General features: G+C 60.9%; 3 protein-coding genes across 4 annotated transcripts; 2 read left to right on the top strand and 1 right to left on the bottom strand.

Annotated features, from left to right (window-relative positions):
• Positions 1-1,357: 1,357 nt before the first annotated feature.
• On the bottom strand, positions 1,358-12,374 carry LOC115945896 (serine/threonine-protein phosphatase 1 regulatory subunit 10). The gene is made up of 20 exons (XM_034073538.1): positions 12,354-12,374; positions 11,342-11,954; positions 8,083-8,201; positions 7,854-7,940; positions 7,595-7,730; positions 7,123-7,174; positions 6,947-7,024; positions 6,694-6,864; positions 6,496-6,598; positions 5,657-5,766; positions 5,455-5,555; positions 5,185-5,332; positions 4,948-5,103; positions 4,623-4,869; positions 4,132-4,207; positions 3,859-4,050; positions 3,668-3,773; positions 2,981-3,076; positions 2,806-2,874; positions 1,358-1,449 (listed from the first exon to the last, which is right to left on the bottom strand). The coding sequence occupies exons 3-20, from the start codon at positions 8,187-8,189 to the stop codon at positions 1,358-1,360; spliced, it is 2,127 nt and encodes a 708-aa protein (XP_033929429.1). The 5' UTR covers positions 8,190-8,201; positions 11,342-11,954; positions 12,354-12,374.
• Positions 12,375-12,629: 255 nt separating this feature from the next.
• MRPS18B (mitochondrial ribosomal protein S18B) lies at positions 12,630-15,142 on the top strand. 2 transcript variants are annotated; one of them, XM_034073591.1, is made up of 7 exons: positions 12,630-12,729; positions 13,046-13,136; positions 13,319-13,416; positions 13,491-13,559; positions 13,711-13,777; positions 14,757-14,816; positions 14,892-15,142. In XM_034073591.1, the coding sequence occupies exons 1-7, from the start codon at positions 12,649-12,651 to the stop codon at positions 15,122-15,124; spliced, it is 699 nt and encodes a 232-aa protein (XP_033929482.1). In that variant the 5' UTR covers positions 12,630-12,648; the 3' UTR covers positions 15,125-15,142. The 2 variants fall into 2 exon arrangements, with proteins under 2 accessions (XP_033929482.1, XP_033929483.1); XM_034073592.1 differs by lacking the exon at positions 13,491-13,559.
• Positions 15,143-15,333: 191 nt separating this feature from the next.
• On the top strand, positions 15,334-18,980 carry ATAT1 (alpha tubulin acetyltransferase 1). The gene is made up of 11 exons (XM_034073537.1): positions 15,334-15,558; positions 15,719-15,779; positions 16,489-16,580; positions 17,356-17,416; positions 17,499-17,612; positions 17,683-17,784; positions 17,873-17,918; positions 18,001-18,075; positions 18,150-18,301; positions 18,426-18,834; positions 18,901-18,980. The coding sequence occupies exons 1-11, from the start codon at positions 15,461-15,463 to the stop codon at positions 18,978-18,980; spliced, it is 1,290 nt and encodes a 429-aa protein (XP_033929428.1). The 5' UTR covers positions 15,334-15,460.
• The last annotated feature ends 110 nt before the right edge of the window (positions 18,981-19,090 follow it).

Genomic DNA, 19,090 nt, shown 5'->3' with positions numbered 1-19,090 from the left:
CCCACAGTGCCCCCCAAGTGACCACGTGACCAGGCCCTCGGCCCCGCCCCTTTTTCCACCATCGGTTTATTATTAATGTACAAAATATACAAAAGGGGGGAGGGGCCTCGCGCTGCCCCTCCCCCACCCTATGTTTTCACAGAAAACAGCTTCCGGCGCAGCCCCTCCCCCACCCCCTTCACCCCTCCCCCCCCCCCGGCGGCGGCACAAGGGGGGGGGGGCATTGGGGTGTCAATGGCACCCAATGGGGGTCGTTGTGCCCCCCCCCCCAGGGGGGTATTTACACCCTATGTGGGGGTATTTAGTGTATGGGGGTAGGGACTCCCCACAGAAGGGGGGTGTAAATGGGGGGGGGGGAGGTGTTACACCAAGGGGGGGCCGGCCCCCCTGTAGGGAAGGATTTACACCCCCCCGCTGTGGGTATCTGTGCCCCATAAGTGGGGGTTTGTGCCCCCTAAGTTGGTGCTTCCACCCCTTGGTGGATGGGGGTGGTGGAGTTAAAACCTCTGCCCCATAAGTGGGTGTTTAAGCCTCGGAGGTGGGGATCTCTGCCCCATAAGTGGGTATTTACACCCTGGGGGGTATTCCTCCCCCCATACCTGGGTAGTTCTGCCCTATGGGTGGGTATTTACAACCCAAAATGGGTATCTCTGCCCCCTAAGTGGGTTTGAACACCCCATAGAGGGGTATTTACACCCGGGGGGGGGAGGAGCTATTTACACCCCTTAGTGGGTATTTACACCCTGAGGGGGGGGTCCCTCTGCCCCACAGGTGACTATTTACACCCCTTCAAGGGGGAATGGAGACCACAGGGAGGGCATTTCTGCCCCATAGCTGGGTGCTTACACCCCATAGGTGCCCATTTCCACTCAGAGGAGGGTTCTTTCTGCCCCCTAAGTAGGTATTTACACCCTGAGAGGGGGGAGGAACTCTGCCCCATAAGTGGGTTTTAACACCCCATAGGTGAGCACTAACACCCGTTACGGGGGTTTTAACACCCCCAGGGTGATCACCCAGCCCCATAGAGGAGCATCAACCCCCCATAAGCATTAACACCCATAGCTCCCCCTTTCCCCCCCAGGAGCCCATTCCTACCCCATCACTGCCACTTCCACCCCATAGGTGCTCATTACCCCTTGGTATGGGGGGGGATAAGAGGGGGGGGGACACAAGACTTCTACCATAGAGATGCCCATGGGGGGGGGGGGGGGGGGGGGGGGGGGGGGTGGGGGGGGGGGCATCACAAGAGGCCTCATAGAAGCCATAAACGTGGTGGCTGCGGCGCGAGAGGGGGAGGAAGAGGAGGAGGAAGGCCCTGGGGGGGCTATGGGGCAGCTATGGGGCGGCTATGGGGCGGCTATGGGAGGGGGTGGTAGAAGGCACACTTGTTCTCGTACCTGCAGCTGCCCTTGAGCAGGAAGTGGCGACAAACGGCACGGCTGGACCGGGCTGCATGAGACAAGAGGGGGGGCACGGGGGGGGCATCAGGCACCGGCCCCATAGCAGCCCCATTGGGGAAGGGGATGCCCTACAGAGGGGATGCAATGGTGGAGCCCCATAGGGCTTTGAGTGTCCCTATGGGGGGGGGATGTTGAGGGCTCTATGGGGTGGCTGGGAGCCCCATAGTGGTAGTGGAGCTGCTGGGCTCCATATGGGGTTGACATGCTATGGGGCGGCTGGGAGCCCCATAGGGCTCTTGTCTCTGTCCTATAGGTTGCTGATGGGGGTGGATGGGAGCCCCACAGCGCTCCTATCCCTGCCCTATGGCCCAATGCTGGAGCTGTGCCCGCTATGGGGCAGCTGTTAAGAGCCCCACGGCGCCTTGCTCTGCCCTATATCCTTGCAGTGCTACACTGTGGGGTAGATGAGAGCCCCACAGTGCCCTGATCTCTGCCCTATAACCTGGTGCTGAACTGGTGCGTCCCTATGGGGTGGCTGCAGGCCCCACAGCCCCCCTATCCCTGCCCTATAGCCTGATGGTGCCCAAGCCCAATGGGGCCGACCCACTGTGGGGCAAACACTGAGCCCCAAAGCACCCCTCTCTCTGCCCCATAGACTGGCCATGGGGCTGTGCTGGTCCCTGTGCACGGCTATGGGGCAGCCCCATAGATCCTGCCACTCCTAGAGCCAGGTTTAACTCCCAGCATGCCCTGCGGCTCTATGGGGCAGAGGACGGGGGGGGGTCTCCACTCCCTCTGCCCCCCATCTCCCCCTGCCCTAGAGCCCCATCGGGGGCCGGCGCCAATCGGGGGCCCCTGCCCCACGGCCCGGGGGGCTCGAGGGGGTGATGGGGAGGGGGGGGCTCCCCCCCCCTCCACCGGGGCAGGAAAGGGGGGGGCGGGGGGGGGCGGAGGGGAGGGGGCACCCACAGGCCCCTCCCAGCCGGGGCCGGGGCCAGGCCCCCCCCATAACCAAGCCCCCCCCCCCGCCCCCACATTTACCTCCGCCATGGCCGCGGGGGTGCTCTCCGGGGTGGGCTCTGCCGTGCTCGCCGGGGGGGCCCCCCCGAGCGCCCCCCCCTCCCCCGCTCGGTGGGGGGCCCCCGTTGCGCCCCCCCCCCCCCTCCTCCTCCTCCTCGGCACCGGTAGGGGGGGGGCGGGGGGGGGCTCGGCCCCACTGCGCCCCCGGGGGCGGTGGAAGGGGCCCCCCCCCCCGCGCATGCCCCCCCCTCCCCCACCGTGGGGGCCCCCCCCCGCGCATGCCCGCCCCGCCCCCCCCTCCCCCCCCCCCTTCGGGGGGGTCCCAGACGGCGCCGCCGCGTTGAGGTGGGGGGGGGGGGGGGGGGCGGCCCCAACATCCGGGGACCCCCCCCGGGCATCCCCCCCCCGGGGCCGGGGGGCATCCCCGGGCCCCCCCCGCCGCCGCCGTGGGGGCCTGTAGGGAGAGAGGAGAGAGGGGGTGAGGGGGGGTATGGGGTGAACCCCCCCCGTGTGTTATGGGATCGTCCACCCCCCCCCATTGAACCCTATGGGGCACTTACCAGGCATGGGCCCCCCCGGGGGGAAGTGCTGCATGGCCTTGGGGCCCGGTGGGAAGCCATTGGCCATGGGGCCGGGGCCCAGCAAACCGTGGGGCACTGGAGGGGGGACAGGAAGGGGGGGACGTTAGGAGAGTGGGGACCACAACCCCCCCCCCATTGGTCCTTAAGGCCCCCCCCAAGTTGGGGACAAAGGTGGTGTCCCCCTCCCCATGTTTGAAATAGGGACCCCCCCATTGTCACCCTAAAGGATATGGGATGCACAGCAGCAGTGTCCCCATTGCGTCCCTAAGCCAAAGGTGTTCCCATATCCCTCCTGGACATAGGGTCCCTATCAGTGTTCCCAAGCCAAAGGTATCCCTGTATCCCTGCTGGGACAGGCACCAGTGTCCCCATTGCATCCCTAACCCAAAGCCATTCCCATATCCCTCCTGGACATAGAACACAGGGTCCCCATCCCAAAGACACCCCAATGTCCATGCTGCCATAGGTGTCAGTATTCCCAACACATCCCCATAGTATCCCTAAACCAAACGCATCCCTGCTGGGACAGGGACCAGTGTCCCCATTGCATCCTTAAGCCAGAAGCATCCCAATGTCCCCATTCCAATGTCCCCATCCCATCCACCACCTCCCTGACCCCCCCCATATCCCAATACCCCCCCCAGCATTCCCGACATTCCCACTCACCTCCACCAGGCCCTGGAGCCTGCAGGTTTCCCAGGAGATGCTTGATCTTGTCTGAGTAATCCGGTTGCTTGAGCAGCTCCTCAGCCTTGTGGGTGCTGGGACCACCCTGGGGGGGGGACACAGAGAGGCTCAATGGGGGGGTCCCCACGTGTCCCACATCCCTGCATCCCTATGGAATGGGGTGTGGATACCATGATGGAGCTCAGGATCTCCTGCATGTTGATGCCTGCGCCCGGGGCTGGGCCCTGGGGGCTCTTCCCGGCTCCGACGCTTCCCATCAGGTTGGCCAGGACCGGGGGGAGCTTGGAACCAGCATCCGGGGATGGGGAGGATGATCCCGGGTCCAATCCATCGGGATAAGGCCCTTCCTCACTGGAGCAGTCCTGGGAGGGGAATGGAGAGGTGGGAATGGGGGAATGGGGGGGTTGGAGGGGAGGATGGGGTTGGGTTGGAGCTGGACTTACCTCATCCAATGGGATGAGCTTGGGAGGAAGCGGCTCGTAGGATTCGGGATCGGGCTCGTGGGGGCTGTCGGGAACACTGGGGGGGAAAAGGGGTTGGTGGATCATGGGGATCCTTTGGGATCGGGACACCCAATGGCCTCCCCCTACCCTAGAGGCTCAAATCCCAAAGGCTCTGGATCCACAGGGATCTGAGCCCTGCAAACCCCAGGGCACCAGGGCAGGAAGATGCCTCCATGTGCCCAATCCCAATACTGCTGAGTGGATCCAGAGCATGCGGATAGATCCTAAGGGATCCCAGCTCCATCCCCATCATCATCCACACATCAGGGAGGAAGATGCCTCCATGTGCCCGATCCCAATGGTGCTGAGTGGATCCAGAGCATGCGGATCGATCCTAAGGGATCCCAGCTCCATCCCCACACCAGTGAGGAACAACCCCATTGACATCAGGAACAGGACCCAGAGAGGCCGATCCCATAGGATGCACTCACCTCTCCTTGGACAGGAAGAGCTCCTGCAGGATCCCCTTCTCCCTCTCGGCCTGGGTGAAGCGCTCCCGGCTCCCACTGCCTGGCACCACCAGAGGAGCCGGCAGCTCCAGGAGCTTGGGGTACACCCATGGCACCTTCTCCTCCATAGCATCATGGCTCAGGCGCCGCGCCGTCTCAAACGCCTGCCGGTCCTTGAGCATCTCCCGCTTGGCTGCTTCCCCGAAGTCCTTGATCTTGTTCACGTTCACTATCCCGGGAATGGGAATGTCAGCTTGGGAATGGGCTGGGAACACCCCCCCATGCACATGGAGGGGTCGGGACCCACCTCGCTCCGTCTCATCCAGCTCGAAGTAGAAGTATTCCCGGAGCTTCCCTTCCTCCGGCCAGCTCACGGTCTTCTTCTTGCGGCCCTTCTTGGTGAGCTGCCCGCTCTCCATTGGGTTTTCCATGCTTCTGGAATCACCACTCGCCTCCGAGGAGCCTGGGGGAGGACCAGGAAGGGCTCAGCACCCTCCTCACCGCCTCCATGCTATGGTTACCCCAACTCCATCCCCCCACTCACAGGTCTCCATGGGCTCCGGCACCTCCACAGCCGGCACTGGGGTTCCAGGCCGATCCGTATCCATGGGCTCTGAGGCCGCACTGGGCTCCGGGGATGAGGGTTTGGTGGAGGTGGCTTCGGGAGCTGCCTTCCCCTCAAAGGGGCTGGGCTGTGGGGGGAGAGCAGGGTAAGGAGGAGCCCCCATTATCCCAGGAAAAGGCCCCATTATCCCAGGAAAAGGCCCCATTATCCCAGGAAAAGGCCCCAGTATCCCGGGAATGTTGCCCTCACCTTGGCTGCAGTGGGAGACAAAACCTTCTTCTTCTTCTTGATCTTGATACCAGGGATGGGAGCAGAGTTGAGGGCATCCAGGAAGCCGAGACCCTCCATGGCTGTGGGGACAAGGGGAGGGGATGGTGTCAACCCTCCATCCAGCACCCATGGGTGCTCCCCCCCACAGCACCCAATGGGGGTCGGGGTCGCCCACACTCACGCTGGGGGGGGATGATCTTGACTTTGATCTCCTTGGTGGCGTTGGGGGCTGTGTTCAGGGGCTTGTACTTCTTCTCTGCGGGGGGGGCATCGCCGGTGGCTGAGGAGAGGCTGGAGGGGAGCAGGGAAGGGGTTAGGGGAGGGGAGGGACCCCAAAACCAGCACTGAGCATCCCAAACCCGGCCTTGAGAACCCCAAACCTGGCCCTGAGCACCCTAAAACCAGCACTGCGCACCCCAAACCCAACCCTGAGCACCCCAAACCCAGCCCTGAGCACCCCAAACCCAACCCTGAGCACCCCAAACCCAGCCCTGAGCATCCCAAACCCAGCCCTGAGCACCCCAAACCAGCCCTGAGCATCCCTAACCCAACCCTGAGCACCCCAAACCCAGCCCTGAGCACCCCAAACCAGCCCTGAGCATCCCTAACCCAACCCTGAGCACCCCAAACCCAGCCCTGGGCACCCCAAACCCGGCCCCGAGCACCCCAAACCCAGCCCTGAGCATCCCAAACACAACCCTGAGCATCCCAAACCCATCCCTGAGCATCCCAAACCCATCCCTGAGCATCCCAAACCCAACCCTGAGCACCCCAAACCCATCCTTGAGCACCCCAAACCCAGCCCTGAGCACCCCAAACCAGCCCTGAGCAGCCCAAACCCAGCCCTGAGCATCCCAAACAAGCCCTGAGCACCCCAAACCCAGGCCCGAGCACCCCAAACCCAACCCCGAGCACCCCAAACCTGGCCCTGGGCATCCCAAACCCAACCCTGAGCATCCCAAACCCAACCCTGAGCACCCCAAACCCAACTTCCTGCCCCCCAAGCCCCCCCAGACTCACTTCTGCCTCTTGATGGGCATTGGCTTCAGGCTGTACTTGTCAGCGCTGGAAGCAGAGTTCATCTTCTTCAAGGGCACTAACGAAGGCGTCTCCATCTCCAGCCCTGTGCAGATGGGCTCAGGGTCAGTGAGGGTGCTGTAAAGTGGGGTATAACCCCCCAATTGCGCCCCAAGAGGCCGGAATTCCCATGGGAATTACCCGTGGAGCGGAACTTGGCGTGGCTGGGTGCTGTGGTCCGCAGGGATTTGGGTTTCTCCCGTTTCTTCTCTGGCATTTCCTCACTTTTCGCCTCAGCTTTGGCCTCTTGGGGCTTCTCCTGAGCAGGGGATTTGCTTTTCCCTTCCTCCTTCCGCTTCTTTTTATCCCGTTCTGGAGGGAATCCAATGGGAAAGGGTGAGATGGAGGGGTTGGAATGGGGGGGGGGTAAAGGGGGTGCTGGGGGGGGGCTCACCACTGGGCTGGGCGCTGCTCTGGGACCGGATGACACCCATCCAGTCACTGACCAGGATGGAGGCGAGGCGGCGCAGCTCTGTGGGGACAGGGTGAAGGGGTTAGAGGGGTAAATGGGGGTGAAAGAGGGGTAAATGGGGTGAAAATGGGGGTTAGGGGGGTCTATGGGGTGCTCACCTTCATCATCGCTTGACTTGCTGAGCTGCTTCACCAGCTTGGCTGTGTTATTCTGCAAGGAGAGAAGGAGTGAGCAGCAGAGCAGAGACCCAAAGGGATCCCACAAAAGGCACCAAAAGGGATACAAAGGGACCCAAAAGGCACCCAGGGAGCATAAAAGGACCGCAGGGGGGCAAAAAGGCACCCAAAGGGACCCAAAAAGCACCTACAATAGGGATCTAAAAGGTACCGAAAGGGATCCAAAAGGCACACAAAAACGGATATAAAGAGCACCCAAAAGGGTCCAGAAAGCACCAGAAGGGATCCAAAAAGACCCAAAAGTCACCCCATGGATGCAAAAGGCATCCAAAGGGATGTGGAAAGGAACCCAAAGGGATCTGAAAGGAACCCAAAGGGATCTAGAAAGGAACCCAAAAGGGATGCAAAAAGGGATCAAAAATGTATCCTAAAAGGGACCCCAAAGGCCCCTGACCTGTTTGAGGTGGTCCACAGTGAGAGGCAGGTGCTGCAGGGTGAGCAGGATCTGCTGCAGGAAGGGGACGTTGTTGGAGGCTTTGGAGCTGGTGAGCCAGGTATTGAGCAGTTTGTACCCCCCAATGCGGATGAACCTGTGGGAAAGGGGGAAACCCTTCAGGATCCAGCCAGGAATGGGGTGTCAGGGGGAAAACCCTTCAGGATCCGGCCAGGAATGGGGTATCCCAAGCCTTTGGATGCGCTCCCATTGCTCTTACTTGGCCAGGATGTCCTGGGCACGGGTCTGCAGCAGGATGTTCAGGTAGATGCAGCGGCTCACCAGCTTCTGCGAGTCCTTCATCAGGCTGAAGGGGGGGAAAGAGGGGTCAGACCCCCCAAGACAGTGCCATGGGGGGACACACATATATGGGGGGGGGGAAAGAGGGGTCAGCCCCCCCCAAGACAGTGCCATGGGGGGGGACACACCTATATGGGGGGGACACTCACTTGAAGATCTTGGTGATGCCCTCCATGCTCTTGACCTCGCCATCGCGGCCCAGGAAGCAATCCAAGCCCTTGAGGAGCTCCTTGGGGTCGATGGGGCCCGAGCCCATGGCAGGAGAGCCCTGGAGGGGGGGCAACAACAAGAGAAGGGGGGGTTAAGACAACAGTGACCCCCCCCATGTTCTCCCCTTTACCCCTTCTCCATCCCCCCCTTCTGACACCAAACAAGGTGGAATCAGCCCCAAAACATGGCTGCTACAAGCAAGGGGGGGTCACAGTGACCCCCATTCATGGCATTGCCACCCCAAGAGATGGCATCAGCTCAGTACCATGGGATGGACCCAACCCCAGCTCATTATGGGGGGGCAGCACCCCCAGGTTCAATCAGCCCCCTAAGGGGTAATTAACGGTCGGTGCTTAATGAAGGGGGGGCAATACAAGGACATGGACGCAAGGGGGGGGAAGCATCGGCGCAAGCTTTGGGGTGTCCCCCCCATTACATCATCACCATCACCCCATGAATGACTCCTGCACCTATTAATGACCAAGGCACTAATTAGCACCCCCCACACCCTGGTAATGACCCAGCCCCAGGGTGCGGGGGGGGGCATCCCACTGACGTCAACAGCTGCTTAATGAGAAGCTGCTCTGGGTTCATTAAGCCTGGCTTAGTTAATGAGGGCAGAGGTGGAGCTGGCCTGGATGGGGGGGAACCCCCATTGAATCCTTAAGGAATGAGCTGGGGCTTCCTTAGTCCAGGCTGGTTAAAGGATACAGCAGCAGAGCCCCCCCCCCTTTGGGGGGTATTTTGGGGGGTGCTGAGCCAGGTACAGGCTGAGCCTCTGTAAAGACACAAGAGCAGGTTAAATGGAGCAGGAACCCCCCAGAATACCCCCCAACCCCCCCATAACTCTTAATTAGGGGCAATTCATTAACCCCAAAGGCTGCTTGAAGCATCAAAGGCCTTTGTAACCTTTGACCTCCCCATGAAAGGAGCCAATCCATGGGGGGGGGGGGGGGGCCCCGCCATGGCTTTGTGCTGACCCCTTAAGGCTTTGGGGGCTCCCCCCTGCTTTGGGGGGGTCACACAGCAGCAAACACCGACCCCAGAGGCACCAGCATGGGGTAAAGGGGACCCCAACACACACTGAACCCCCCCAATGGGGGTAAATCACCCCCCCGGGGGGTGGGAGGGCAAATCCCACCCCCAAAGTGGGGGGCATCACAGCCTACTCCAACTCTATCAGCAACCCTGCCCCCCCCATTGCCATCACCATGGTTTGAACCCCCCCAAATGCTGGGTTTGGGGGTAAAACCCCCATTTCAAAGAGAAGGGAGGTCATGCAGACCCCAAAAGCACGAGTGTGGGGGGGGCAGCCTGCTGTGCCCCCCCCAAAGGGTAATGCTATCACTGGAGAGCACAGGGGGGAGGAAAAGGCTGCACCCCCGGGCTCAATTTGGGGGGAACAGCTCCAAAATGCTTCATTTTGTGCCTAAAAATGGCAAATTTGATGGAATTTTCTCTGGTTTTCACCAAAATGCTTCAGATTCGGGTGTGTGGTTGGGTGGGGAGGGCTGAACCCAGTGCAGCAGCCACATGCACCGGGATAGGCCCCAAAAGCAGGGATCTGTGGGGGGGGTGGGGGGGGTGTTATTCCCAATTCAAGCCTGGATTCAAAGATGAAGGCAGTGAAATGGAATCGGGACCAAAAAGGGGGATTTTGGTTGCTTACCCGCTTGCTGCTGCTCTTCCCCTGCCTTTTGGCTGTTCCTAAAGCCTGCAGCCCCTCCACGCTGCCAAGGGGCAAGGCTAAACGGGCTAAAAGTGAGGAGGTTTGGGGTGCGCCCCCCCAAAAAGGGCTATTTTTGGGGGGGGGTCAAGCCCAGTGATAGCATTTCCCTGTCACGATAAAGGTAAGGTTATCAGTTGCTCGCCAACGCTGTCCCCCCCCCTTCCAAGCAACACACACAGAGAAAGAACCCAAACGGCCCCAAATTCGCCCCAAATCCCATAGGGAGTCCTCAGACCCCACAGGAAAAAGGGTCATCGAGAAATCAATGGCAAATCCTGCTTTTTTTAAGGAGAAAAAGGGGGATTTTGGCACAACCTCCAAGAGAAGCAGCGCCCACAAGGTCCTACTGTGTGCGGCACCAGAGTCCTGCGGATGAAAGCTGGGGGGGGGGGTTTTAAAGCAGGATTTAAGGGAATAAGATTGGGATAAATGGAAGGAAAAGGGGGAGGAATGAAGGGAAAAGGATGGATAAGGGGGGGGTGAAGGTCTGGGGGGCCCTGGCCGGCGGCGCGGTGGGAGGGGTTTGGGTGGTTGCATCAGCCAGGGCCGGCGGCGAGGCCCCGGCGCCATCTTAGGACCCAAAAACAACCAAATTGGGGGGGTTTTGGGGTAAAAGGGGGGGGGGGGGAACACACATTAACAGCAATACCCCCACCCCCCCATTGCCCGCACCGCAGCCGCCAAGTCAACCACAGCACCCCCCCGGTTATAACAGATTGGGGACCCCCCCCCCGCTATAAAGAGGGGCATTAAATGGGGGTTCAAAGCCCCCCCCCCCAGACCTGTAATGGAATAAATCGCTATGAAATGAATCAATAAAGGGGGGGGGGAAGGGAGCAAAGGAGTTAAAGGCAAAGACAAAGAGCGGGCAGCAGCCGCGCCATCTTGGCCCTCACCCGGCACTGCCTTTATGGGGGGGGGGGGGGGGGGGGGTTGATTTAAGGGTGTTTTCTAAGCAACCTCGTTCTTTTTTGCTTGAAAAAAGCAGGATTTTGGGTCCGGCTACACCTGCCTGAGCTTTATTGCTACATTGCAACCCCCCCCGCCGCCCCCGGCACCATTTAAGCCCGGTTTAACCATCCCCCCCCCCCCCCCCAACGCGCTCTCCCCTTTCTCTCTGCGCAAAACCACTCCTAAAATGGCACCTAAAAAACACAAAGAAATAAGAAAATAAATCAATTTTTGAGCATCACCGCTCCCCCCCCACCCCCGCCCCCCCCTCCGCAATCTTTATGGACAGATTGCTCGAGCCCCACAAATAAAACCCCATTTTGGGGGCGTTCGGAGCAATTTGGGGGGGGTTTGGGGTCGGTTTGGGAACCCGGTAAGCCCGCATCGGTTGAAACCTCTTTGGCCAAGCGTCCTCCAACACTTTCCTCCCGTTCTTTACGCTCTTTTTGGGGTGGTTTAGGGGGTTTTTGGGGTCTATTTGAAGGGGGGGTTGAGCTGGTTGGAAATTCAACACTTACTATCCAATTATTTTGCTCGCCGACAGCGCTTCAAGGTTTGGATTTAGGCATTGGTGGGGTGCTCAGAGCCAAAAAAGAGCTGCTTTGGGCTGGGTCATGGGTGGAAAAAAGGCAGCTTTGAGGCTGCAAACTGCAAGGGGGGGGGGAGTTTGGGGCTTTTTTTCCCTACGAGGGTGCTTTTTGTCGCGTTAAATGGTGCCAAAAAGGAGCAGGATCAAAAAACTGGCGAAAAAATCGGAAAAATCGGGGAGTTTTGGCTGTTTCCCTTTGGATTGTTGGGATGGGGAGAGGGGAAAGAAGAGGAAGGAGGGGGTATGTTTTTAAGTGGCAGTTTCCTTCAGGTTTGCAACGGCTTCCCAAGGGCGGTCCAAAGGACGGAGGCTGCGATGGCGGCTCTTCCACGGCACCGGGGGAAGGTGGGGAGGGGGAAGGGAAGGGGGAAGCGAGCTTTTTCCTCCCCTTTTTGTTGGTTTTTTGTTGTTGTTGTTGTTGTATGGAGGAGATTTATATATTTTGTTTTTTTGTTTGTTCGCGTTTTTTTGTTTTGTTTTGTGTTTGTTTTGTTTTGTTTTCTCGTGGTAAAGGCGCCGGCGTCTTTCCAGAGCAACCGAACCTGGAGCGGGGAAAGGAGAAACAAAAAAACAACAGGAGAAAGGGGGTGGGGAGGGGGGCACAATAAATAAAAAATAATGGAAAAAAATTAGAAGCAAAGAAGAGAAGACACGAAATGATTAGCACTCGTTATCCCCGGTTAAAGCTTTAAAAGGGGGGGGGGGGACGGTTAAAAAAGCCGAAGGAAATCGCCCTTTTGAAGGGGGGGGGTGGATTTACCTCAGCGCTGAGGAAGCTGAGGGAGCCCCCGGCTCCCCCCCCCGGTGCGGGGTATGGGGCAAAGGGGGGGGACGCAGCCATGTGCTCAATGCAAGGGGGTGGATGGCGGTTGGGAAGGGCCCCCCCCGCCCCACAGCGCCCGCCCCATGGGCCCCCCCGCCTGCCGCGAGTGTGCACTTACCTCCACCCAGCCCTCAGAATGGCGGCTGGCAACGCGGGCGGCGGCTTTTATAGCGGGACACGCCCACCACGCACCCCGCGCCTGCGCAGAAGCCTCCGCGCTGCCCACCCCTGCGGCCTGCGCATGCGCGGTGGGAGCGCGCTATTGCGTCCTCACCGCCCCCCCCCAACGGTGTGGCGCAGTTTTAATTCACGCGGCGCGCACCGCGCATGCGCGCGCGGGAGGCGGAGCCGTACGACAAGATGGCGGCGCCCCGCCCTCAGCAGGCGGGGCCTAGCGGCGGCTCGGCGGCAAGATGGCGCTGCCCATGGGGACGGCGCTGCTGCGGGCGGCCCGAGCCGGCCTGCGGGCCCTGCGGCGGCCGCTGTGGGCTCCGGTGAGGCCGGGGGGCGGGAACCGGGCCGCGATCGGAACGGGGTGGAGACAGGAGCGGGGAGGGACGGGCCCCGGTACCGTGCCACGTGCGGGCGCGCAGGTCACGGGAGCGGGGGTTGTGACGTCATCGGTGACGTCACCGCGAACGCCGGCCTCCGCTTTCCTCGCGGTGTGACGTCATAGCCGTTCCCGTCAGGTCACTGTGGGGTGGGGTATTGATACTGGGGGGTAAAGCATGACGCCGTGACGTCACCGCCGTGACGTCACCACTGCGACGTCATCGTCGTGACGTCACATCGCCCCCCCCCCCCCCGCAGGACACCCCCCGGCTCTGCAGCACCCAGGAAGCGGCCAAACCCCCCCCGAGCCCCTACGAGGAGCGGCCCTGGGAGTACCTGGAAAGTGAAGGTATCGGGGGGAGTTTGGCCCCAAATACACCCCAAAATACCCCAAAATCACCCCAAAACACCCTGAAATCAGCCCAAAACACCCTAAAATCACCCCAAAACACCCCAAACCCCCCCAAACAAACCCAAATCCCCCCCAAACCAACCTAACCCCCCCATTTTTCTGCCTCCCCCCCCCCACAGAGTACCGCAGCACCTATGGCGACCAGCCCGTCTGGTTTGGCTACCGCCGCAACCACAAAGGATCCATCCCCCCCCAGCGCACCCGCAAGGCCTGCCTGGTGAGGGGGGGAGATGTGGGGCAGGGGGGAGATGTGGGGCAGGGGGTCCCCTCTGACCATATCCCCCCATGCAGCGCAAGGGGAAGCGGGTGGGGAACCCCTGCCCCATCTGTCGGGACCGCAACCTCCATGTGGACTATCGGGTAAGGGGAGAGGTTTCCTTCCCTTTTCCTTCCCTTTTCCTTCCCTTTTCCCCCTTTTCCTTCCCTTTTCCACCTTTTCCTTCCCTTTTCCACCTTTTCCTTCCCTTTTCCTTCCCTTTTCCTCCCCTCTTCCTCCTCTCCCTCCCCACAGAACGTGAAGCTCCTGGACCAGTTCATCTGCCCGCACTCAGGTGTCATCTTCCACCCCACACACACAGGTATGGGGCACCCATGGGTGCTATAATGACATTCACATGTGTTACTGTGACATTTATGGGTGCTCCGATGACACCTATGGGTGTTATAATAACATTTACATGTGTTACAGTGACACCCATAGGTGCTGTAGTGACACCCTAAGTGCTATAGTGATGCTTATATGAGCTATAGTGGCACCCATGGGTACTAGAGTGATAACCGTATGTTACAGTGACACCCATGGGTGCTGGAGTGACACCCGTGGGTGCCATAGTGACACCTGTATGTGTTCTAGTGGCACCCTTGCTGTAGCAACACCCATAGATGCTATAGTAACCCCCATAGGCACTATAGTGACACCCATAGGTGCTATAGTGGCACCCTTGAGTGCTATAGCAATGCCCATAAATGCTATAGTGACACCCATGGGTGCTATAGTAACACCTGTATGTGTTCTAGTGGCACCCATGGGTGCTATAGCAATGCTCATAAATGCTATAGCAACACCCATAGGCAGTATAGTGACCCCCATAGGTGCTATAGGAGCACCCATAGGCACTATAGCAACACCATCGGTGCTATGGTGACCCCATGGGTGCCATAGTGACCCCATGGGTGCTGTGGCCTTACCCATGGGTGCCATAGTGACCCATGGGTGCTATGGTGACACCCATGGGTGCCACAGTGACCCCATGGGTGCCATAGTGACCCGTAGGTGCCATGTTGACACCCATGGGTGCTGTAGTGACCCATGGTGCCATGGTGACCCATGGGTGCTATGGTGACCCATGGGTGCTATGGTGACACCCATGGGTGCCATAGTGACCCATGGTTGCTATGGTGACACCCATGGATGCCATAGTGACCCATGGGTGCTATGGTGACCCGTAGGTGCCATGTTGACACCCATGGGTGCTGTAGTGACCCATGGGTGCCATAGTGACCCATGGGTGCTATGGTGACACCCATGGGTGCCCTGTCGTCTCTCCCCCACCACAGGCGTGTGCATGAAGCAGCACAAGCTCCTCTCTCAGGCCATCGCTCAGGCCCAGGACCACGGTGAGCCCCAGGGATGGGTGCTGGGGGGGGGTGCTCAGCACCCATGGGTGCCCCCAGCCCCTCACCCCATTGCAGGCCTGCTCTGGCTGCAGGTGCCCTTCGTGCCCACGCCCCGAGGGGACTTCAGCACCCGGCACCCGGCCGTGGGCAGGACCCCCTCTCCGCCGGGCCCGGGGCCCTGGTACCCATGGTACGAGTGGCAGCCGCCCCCCCCCGCCGCCGTCGCCCGCATCCGCCGCATTTACCGGCAGTACCTGAAGGAAGGAGCGGCCCCGGTCACCCCCGCGGCCCCGGCCGAGGGGCAATAAAACCGGTTCTACCCCTCCGCCATGTGCCGGCGTCGTCTTCTTCCCCGGGGGAAACTGAGGCACGGCGCTCACAAAATGGCGGCGGACCACACAAAATGGCGGCGGCTGCGTGTGGAAAAGGGGGGATATATCCCGTCGTGCTTTGCGGCGGAGCGGGAGGGCGGAGCCTGTTGCTAGGGGAGGGCAAAGCGGACGCAGCCATTGGCTACGGCGTTGCTAAGGGGGCGTGGCTTGCGGCAGTCCGGCTTGGTTGCTGTGGTGGGGCCGGGCCGGGCCCGGCGGGTGCAGGAGGCGGCGGAGGGGCCGGGCCCGGGCCCGGCTCCGGTATCCGGGGCTATGGAGTTCCCGTTCGACCTCGGGCCGGTGCTCGGTGACCGGGTCTGTGTGGTGGACCAGCACCTGCGGCCTGCGGGGCGCCGAGGGCCCGCCCACCGGTACCGGCGCCGCGGGCATGCTGGGAGACAAGGGGCAGCGCGGGGCATGCTGGGATACCGGCGGACCCATGGGGGGGGGGGTAATGGGGTTCAATGGGGGGGCAATGGGGTTCAATGGGGGGGGCTCGGGGTGACCCCCCCGTGTCCCCCCATGGAGCAGAGGGGACCTGGAGCAGCAGCTGAGGACGGTCATTGATGAGCTGGGCAAGGCCTCGGCCAAGGTGGGGACAATGGGGGACAGTGGGGGGCTATAGGGACAATGGGGGCTATAGGGACAATGGGAGGCTATAGGGACAATGGAGGCTATAGGGACAATGGGGGGCTATAGGGACAATGGAGGCTATAGGGACAATGGGAGGCTATAGGGACAATGGGGGGCTATAGGGACAATGGGGGCTATAGGGACAATGGGGGTTATAGAGACAATTGGGGCTATAGGGACAATGGGGGCTATAGAGACAATTGGGGCTATAGGGACAATGGGAGGCTATAGGGACAATTGGGGCTATAGGGACAATGGGGGCTATAGGGGACAATAGGGGGCTATAGGGGACAAGGGGGGTGAATAAAGGACAATAAAGGGGTTATGGGAGACAAGGGGGGTGAATTGGGGGCAATAAGGGGATGATGGGGGCAATAGGGGGACAATGGGAAGTGAATGGGGGGCAATAAGGGGACAGTGGGAGGGTGATGGGGGGTCATAGGGGGTGAAGGGCAGAAGTGAGGCAATGGGGGGGGCAATAAAAGGCTATTTGGGGGCTATAGGGGACAGTGAGGGTGTGATAGGGGGTGATGGGGGGCTATATGGGGCAATGAGAGGGTGATGAGAGGTGACAGGGGCTATAGGGGGGTGATGGGGTACAACAGGATGCAATGGGAGTCAATGAGGGGTTATAGAGAGCAATGGGGGGTAACAGCTCTGCCCCCCAGGCCCAGGGCCTCCCGTCCCCCGTCACCAGCGCCAGCCGCATGGAGACCAACCGGCATGTGCTGTACATCCTGCGGGACCCCGAGGGCCGGGGGTGAGCCCTGCCCCACAGAGACCCCATTGACACCCCCATTGACAGCCCCATTACCCCCCATTGACAGCCTCAGTAACACCCATTGACAGCCCCATTACCCCCCATTGACAGCCCCATTACACCCCATTGACAGCCTCAGTAACCCCCATTGACAGCCTCAGTAACACCCATTGACAGCCCCATTACCCCCCATTGACAGCCTCAGTAACACCCATTGACAGCCCCATTACCCCCCATTGACAGCCCCATTATCCCCCATTGACAGCCCCATTACACCCCATTGACAGCCCCATTACACCCCATTGACAGCCCCATTACACCCCACTGACAGCCTCAGTAACACCCATTGACAGCCTCAGTAACACCCATTGACAGCCCCATTACCCCCCATTGACAGCCCCATAATCCCCCATTGACAACCCCATAACCCCCTATTGATACTCCTATAATCTCCTATTGACACCCCCATAACCCCCCTAGACGCCCCCATAACCCCCAATTGACACCCCATTAACCCCCCACTGAAACCCCCAGTAACCCCCATTGACACCTACCATAACCCATTATTGATGCCCCCAATAAATCCATATAACACCCATTCACACTTCCCATAATCCCCTATAGACCCCCCATAAGTCTCCATTGACACCCCATAACCCCCCCATAGATCCCCCCATAACTCCTCATTGACACACCTATAACCCCCCATAGACCCCTCTGTTGATACCCCATTGACACCCCCATAGACCCCCCCATAACCCCCATTGCCCCCCAGAGCCCCCAAGGGCGCTGTCATCGGCTTCCTCAAGGTTGGCTACAAGAAGCTCTTCCTGCTGGTGAGTGCTTGGGGGTCCCAGCACCCCCATACCCCCCATTAGCAACCATTGGGCCCCCCCCCAACCACTGTGCCCCCCCCAGGACCGCTCTGGTGCCCACATCGAAGCAGAGCCCCTGTGTGTGCTGGACTTCTACATCCATGAATCCCTGCAGCGCCATGGTTACGGCCGGGAGCTCTTCCATCACATGCTGCAGGTATGGGGGGGCAAAAAGGGGGACCCCCCCATCCATAGGGACATGGGGGACCCCCTTAATGCTTCCATAGAGCGAGCGAGTGGAGCCCTGGCGCCTGGCTGTGGATAGGCCCTCGGGGAAGCTCCTGGCCTTCCTGAACAAGCACTATGGGCTGGAGGATGCCATCCCACAGGTATAGAGGGGGGGACGCAGCAGGGTCCTATGGGGTGCCCCATAGAAACACACTTGGGGGGGGAATCACCCCCATATCCCTGTTGTAGGTCAACAACTTCGTCATCTTCGAAGGCTTCTTCTCCACCCGCCCCGGTGAGTGATGGGGGGGCCATAGGGCACCATTGGGGGCCCTAACCCTATAGCTAACCCTATACCCTATACCCTAACCCCACAGCCGCCCCCCCCCGCCGCCCGCCCCCCAAGCGCCCCGAGGAGCAGATCAAGCCCTATTCCCTGTCGGAGCGCGACTGTAAGTGACCAATGAGGGGGGAAACTGAGGCCGGGGGGCGGAGCTTCCCCCTCACCCCAACCAATCCCATGCAGTCCTGCGGGAGGAGGCGGAGCCTCCGTGGCCCTTCAACCTCAGCCCCGGCCGCCCGGGGGGGTCCCCGGTACGTGGCAGCCTCCGGCCCTTCCTGCTCCGCCGGGACCTGGATGGGGGCCCGGCCCCCGCGCCCCCCCCCGCGCCGCTCCAGGTGGGACCTTCGACCTCACGCTGCTTTTGCCCAATTTTGCTGGGTTTTACCCCAATTTTCACCTCTTTTCCTCTGTCTTTCTTGCTCTTTTCTTTCCCCCCCCCCCCCATCCCCTTCCCTGCAGCTCGCTCGGGCGCGTCGGCCGCTGAGCCCCACGGCAGCTCCCCCCCACCCCCCCCACGGCAGGGCCTTGGGGGGCTCGTGTCTGCTGGGGGATGTGGGGTGCCCCATAGCCCCTATGGGTGCCCGTTGCTTCCCCTGCGGCTCCAGTGGGGAGCTTGTCCCTGCCCTACAGTGTCTTCGTCCTGCCCCATGGGGTGCCCCTTCCTGCCCCATAGGTGCCTGTCGTCCCTACAAGTGCCCGTCCCAGCCCCACTGGGGGGGTCCCAGTTCGTGCCCCACGGGTGCCTGGCCCTGCCCCACTGCACTGTGGGTGCCGGTTTGTGCCCCATGGGTGCCCGTCCTCACCCCACAGCTCCAATGGGGACCCGTTCCTGCCCTATGGGTGCTGTCCCTGCCCCCCCCCCCCCCCCGTGGGTCCCTCAGCCCCTCCCCCCTCCCCGTTTTGGTTACGTTTCAATAAAAACGGTGAATTTCAGCGTCGGCTCACGTGTTGTGTCTGCGTGTGACGTCACCGGGGAGGCGTGGCCACGGCGGCGCCGGCGCCTATCCGCGCTAAGCCCCGCCCCCTGTCCGCAGAGCCGCGTTCCTATTGGCTGTCTGCGCACCTGAGGGGAATGAATGGGAAAGATGGCGGGAAACCACCCGGCGCATGCGTAGAGCGTTCCC

The sequence above is a fragment of the Melopsittacus undulatus genome (assembly GCF_012275295.1).
Source record: "Melopsittacus undulatus isolate bMelUnd1 chromosome 28 unlocalized genomic scaffold, bMelUnd1.mat.Z SUPER_28_unloc_1, whole genome shotgun sequence".
In the NCBI taxonomy this organism is placed as follows: domain Eukaryota; kingdom Metazoa; phylum Chordata; class Aves; order Psittaciformes; family Psittaculidae; genus Melopsittacus; species Melopsittacus undulatus.
This window is presented reverse-complemented; position numbering and strand designations above follow the sequence as displayed.

What these genes read in the sequence shown, in the direction of transcription:
- LOC115945896 (XM_034073538.1), bottom strand. Translation starts at nt 8,189, where the DNA reads ATGGGCTCGGGCCCCATCGACCCCAAGGAGCTCCTCAAGGGCTTGGAT. An exon ending in GCCCAGGACATCCTGGCCAA is followed by an intron (nt 7,731 to 7,853) that starts GTAAGAGCAATG and finishes CCTTTCCCACAG; the next exon opens with GTTCATCCGCATTGGGGGGT. An exon ending in TGTCTCCCACTGCAGCCAAG is followed by an intron (nt 5,333 to 5,454) that starts GTGAGGGCAACA and finishes CTCCCCCCACAG; the next exon opens with CCCAGCCCCTTTGAGGGGAA.
- MRPS18B (XM_034073591.1), top strand. Translation starts at nt 12,649, where the DNA reads ATGGCGCTGCCCATGGGGACGGCGCTGCTGCGGGCGGCCCGAGCCGGC. An exon ending in GGAGTACCTGGAAAGTGAAG is followed by an intron (nt 13,137 to 13,318) that starts GTATCGGGGGGA and finishes CCCCCCCCACAG; the next exon opens with AGTACCGCAGCACCTATGGC. An exon ending in CGCTCAGGCCCAGGACCACG is followed by an intron (nt 14,817 to 14,891) that starts GTGAGCCCCAGG and finishes ACCCCATTGCAG; the next exon opens with GCCTGCTCTGGCTGCAGGTG.
- ATAT1 (XM_034073537.1), top strand. Translation starts at nt 15,461, where the DNA reads ATGGAGTTCCCGTTCGACCTCGGGCCGGTGCTCGGTGACCGGGTCTGT. An exon ending in TGGGCAAGGCCTCGGCCAAG is followed by an intron (nt 15,780 to 16,488) that starts GTGGGGACAATG and finishes TCTGCCCCCCAG; the next exon opens with GCCCAGGGCCTCCCGTCCCC. An exon ending in CCTGCCCCCCCCCCCCCCCC is followed by an intron (nt 18,835 to 18,900) that starts GTGGGTCCCTCA and finishes GGTGAATTTCAG; the next exon opens with CGTCGGCTCACGTGTTGTGT.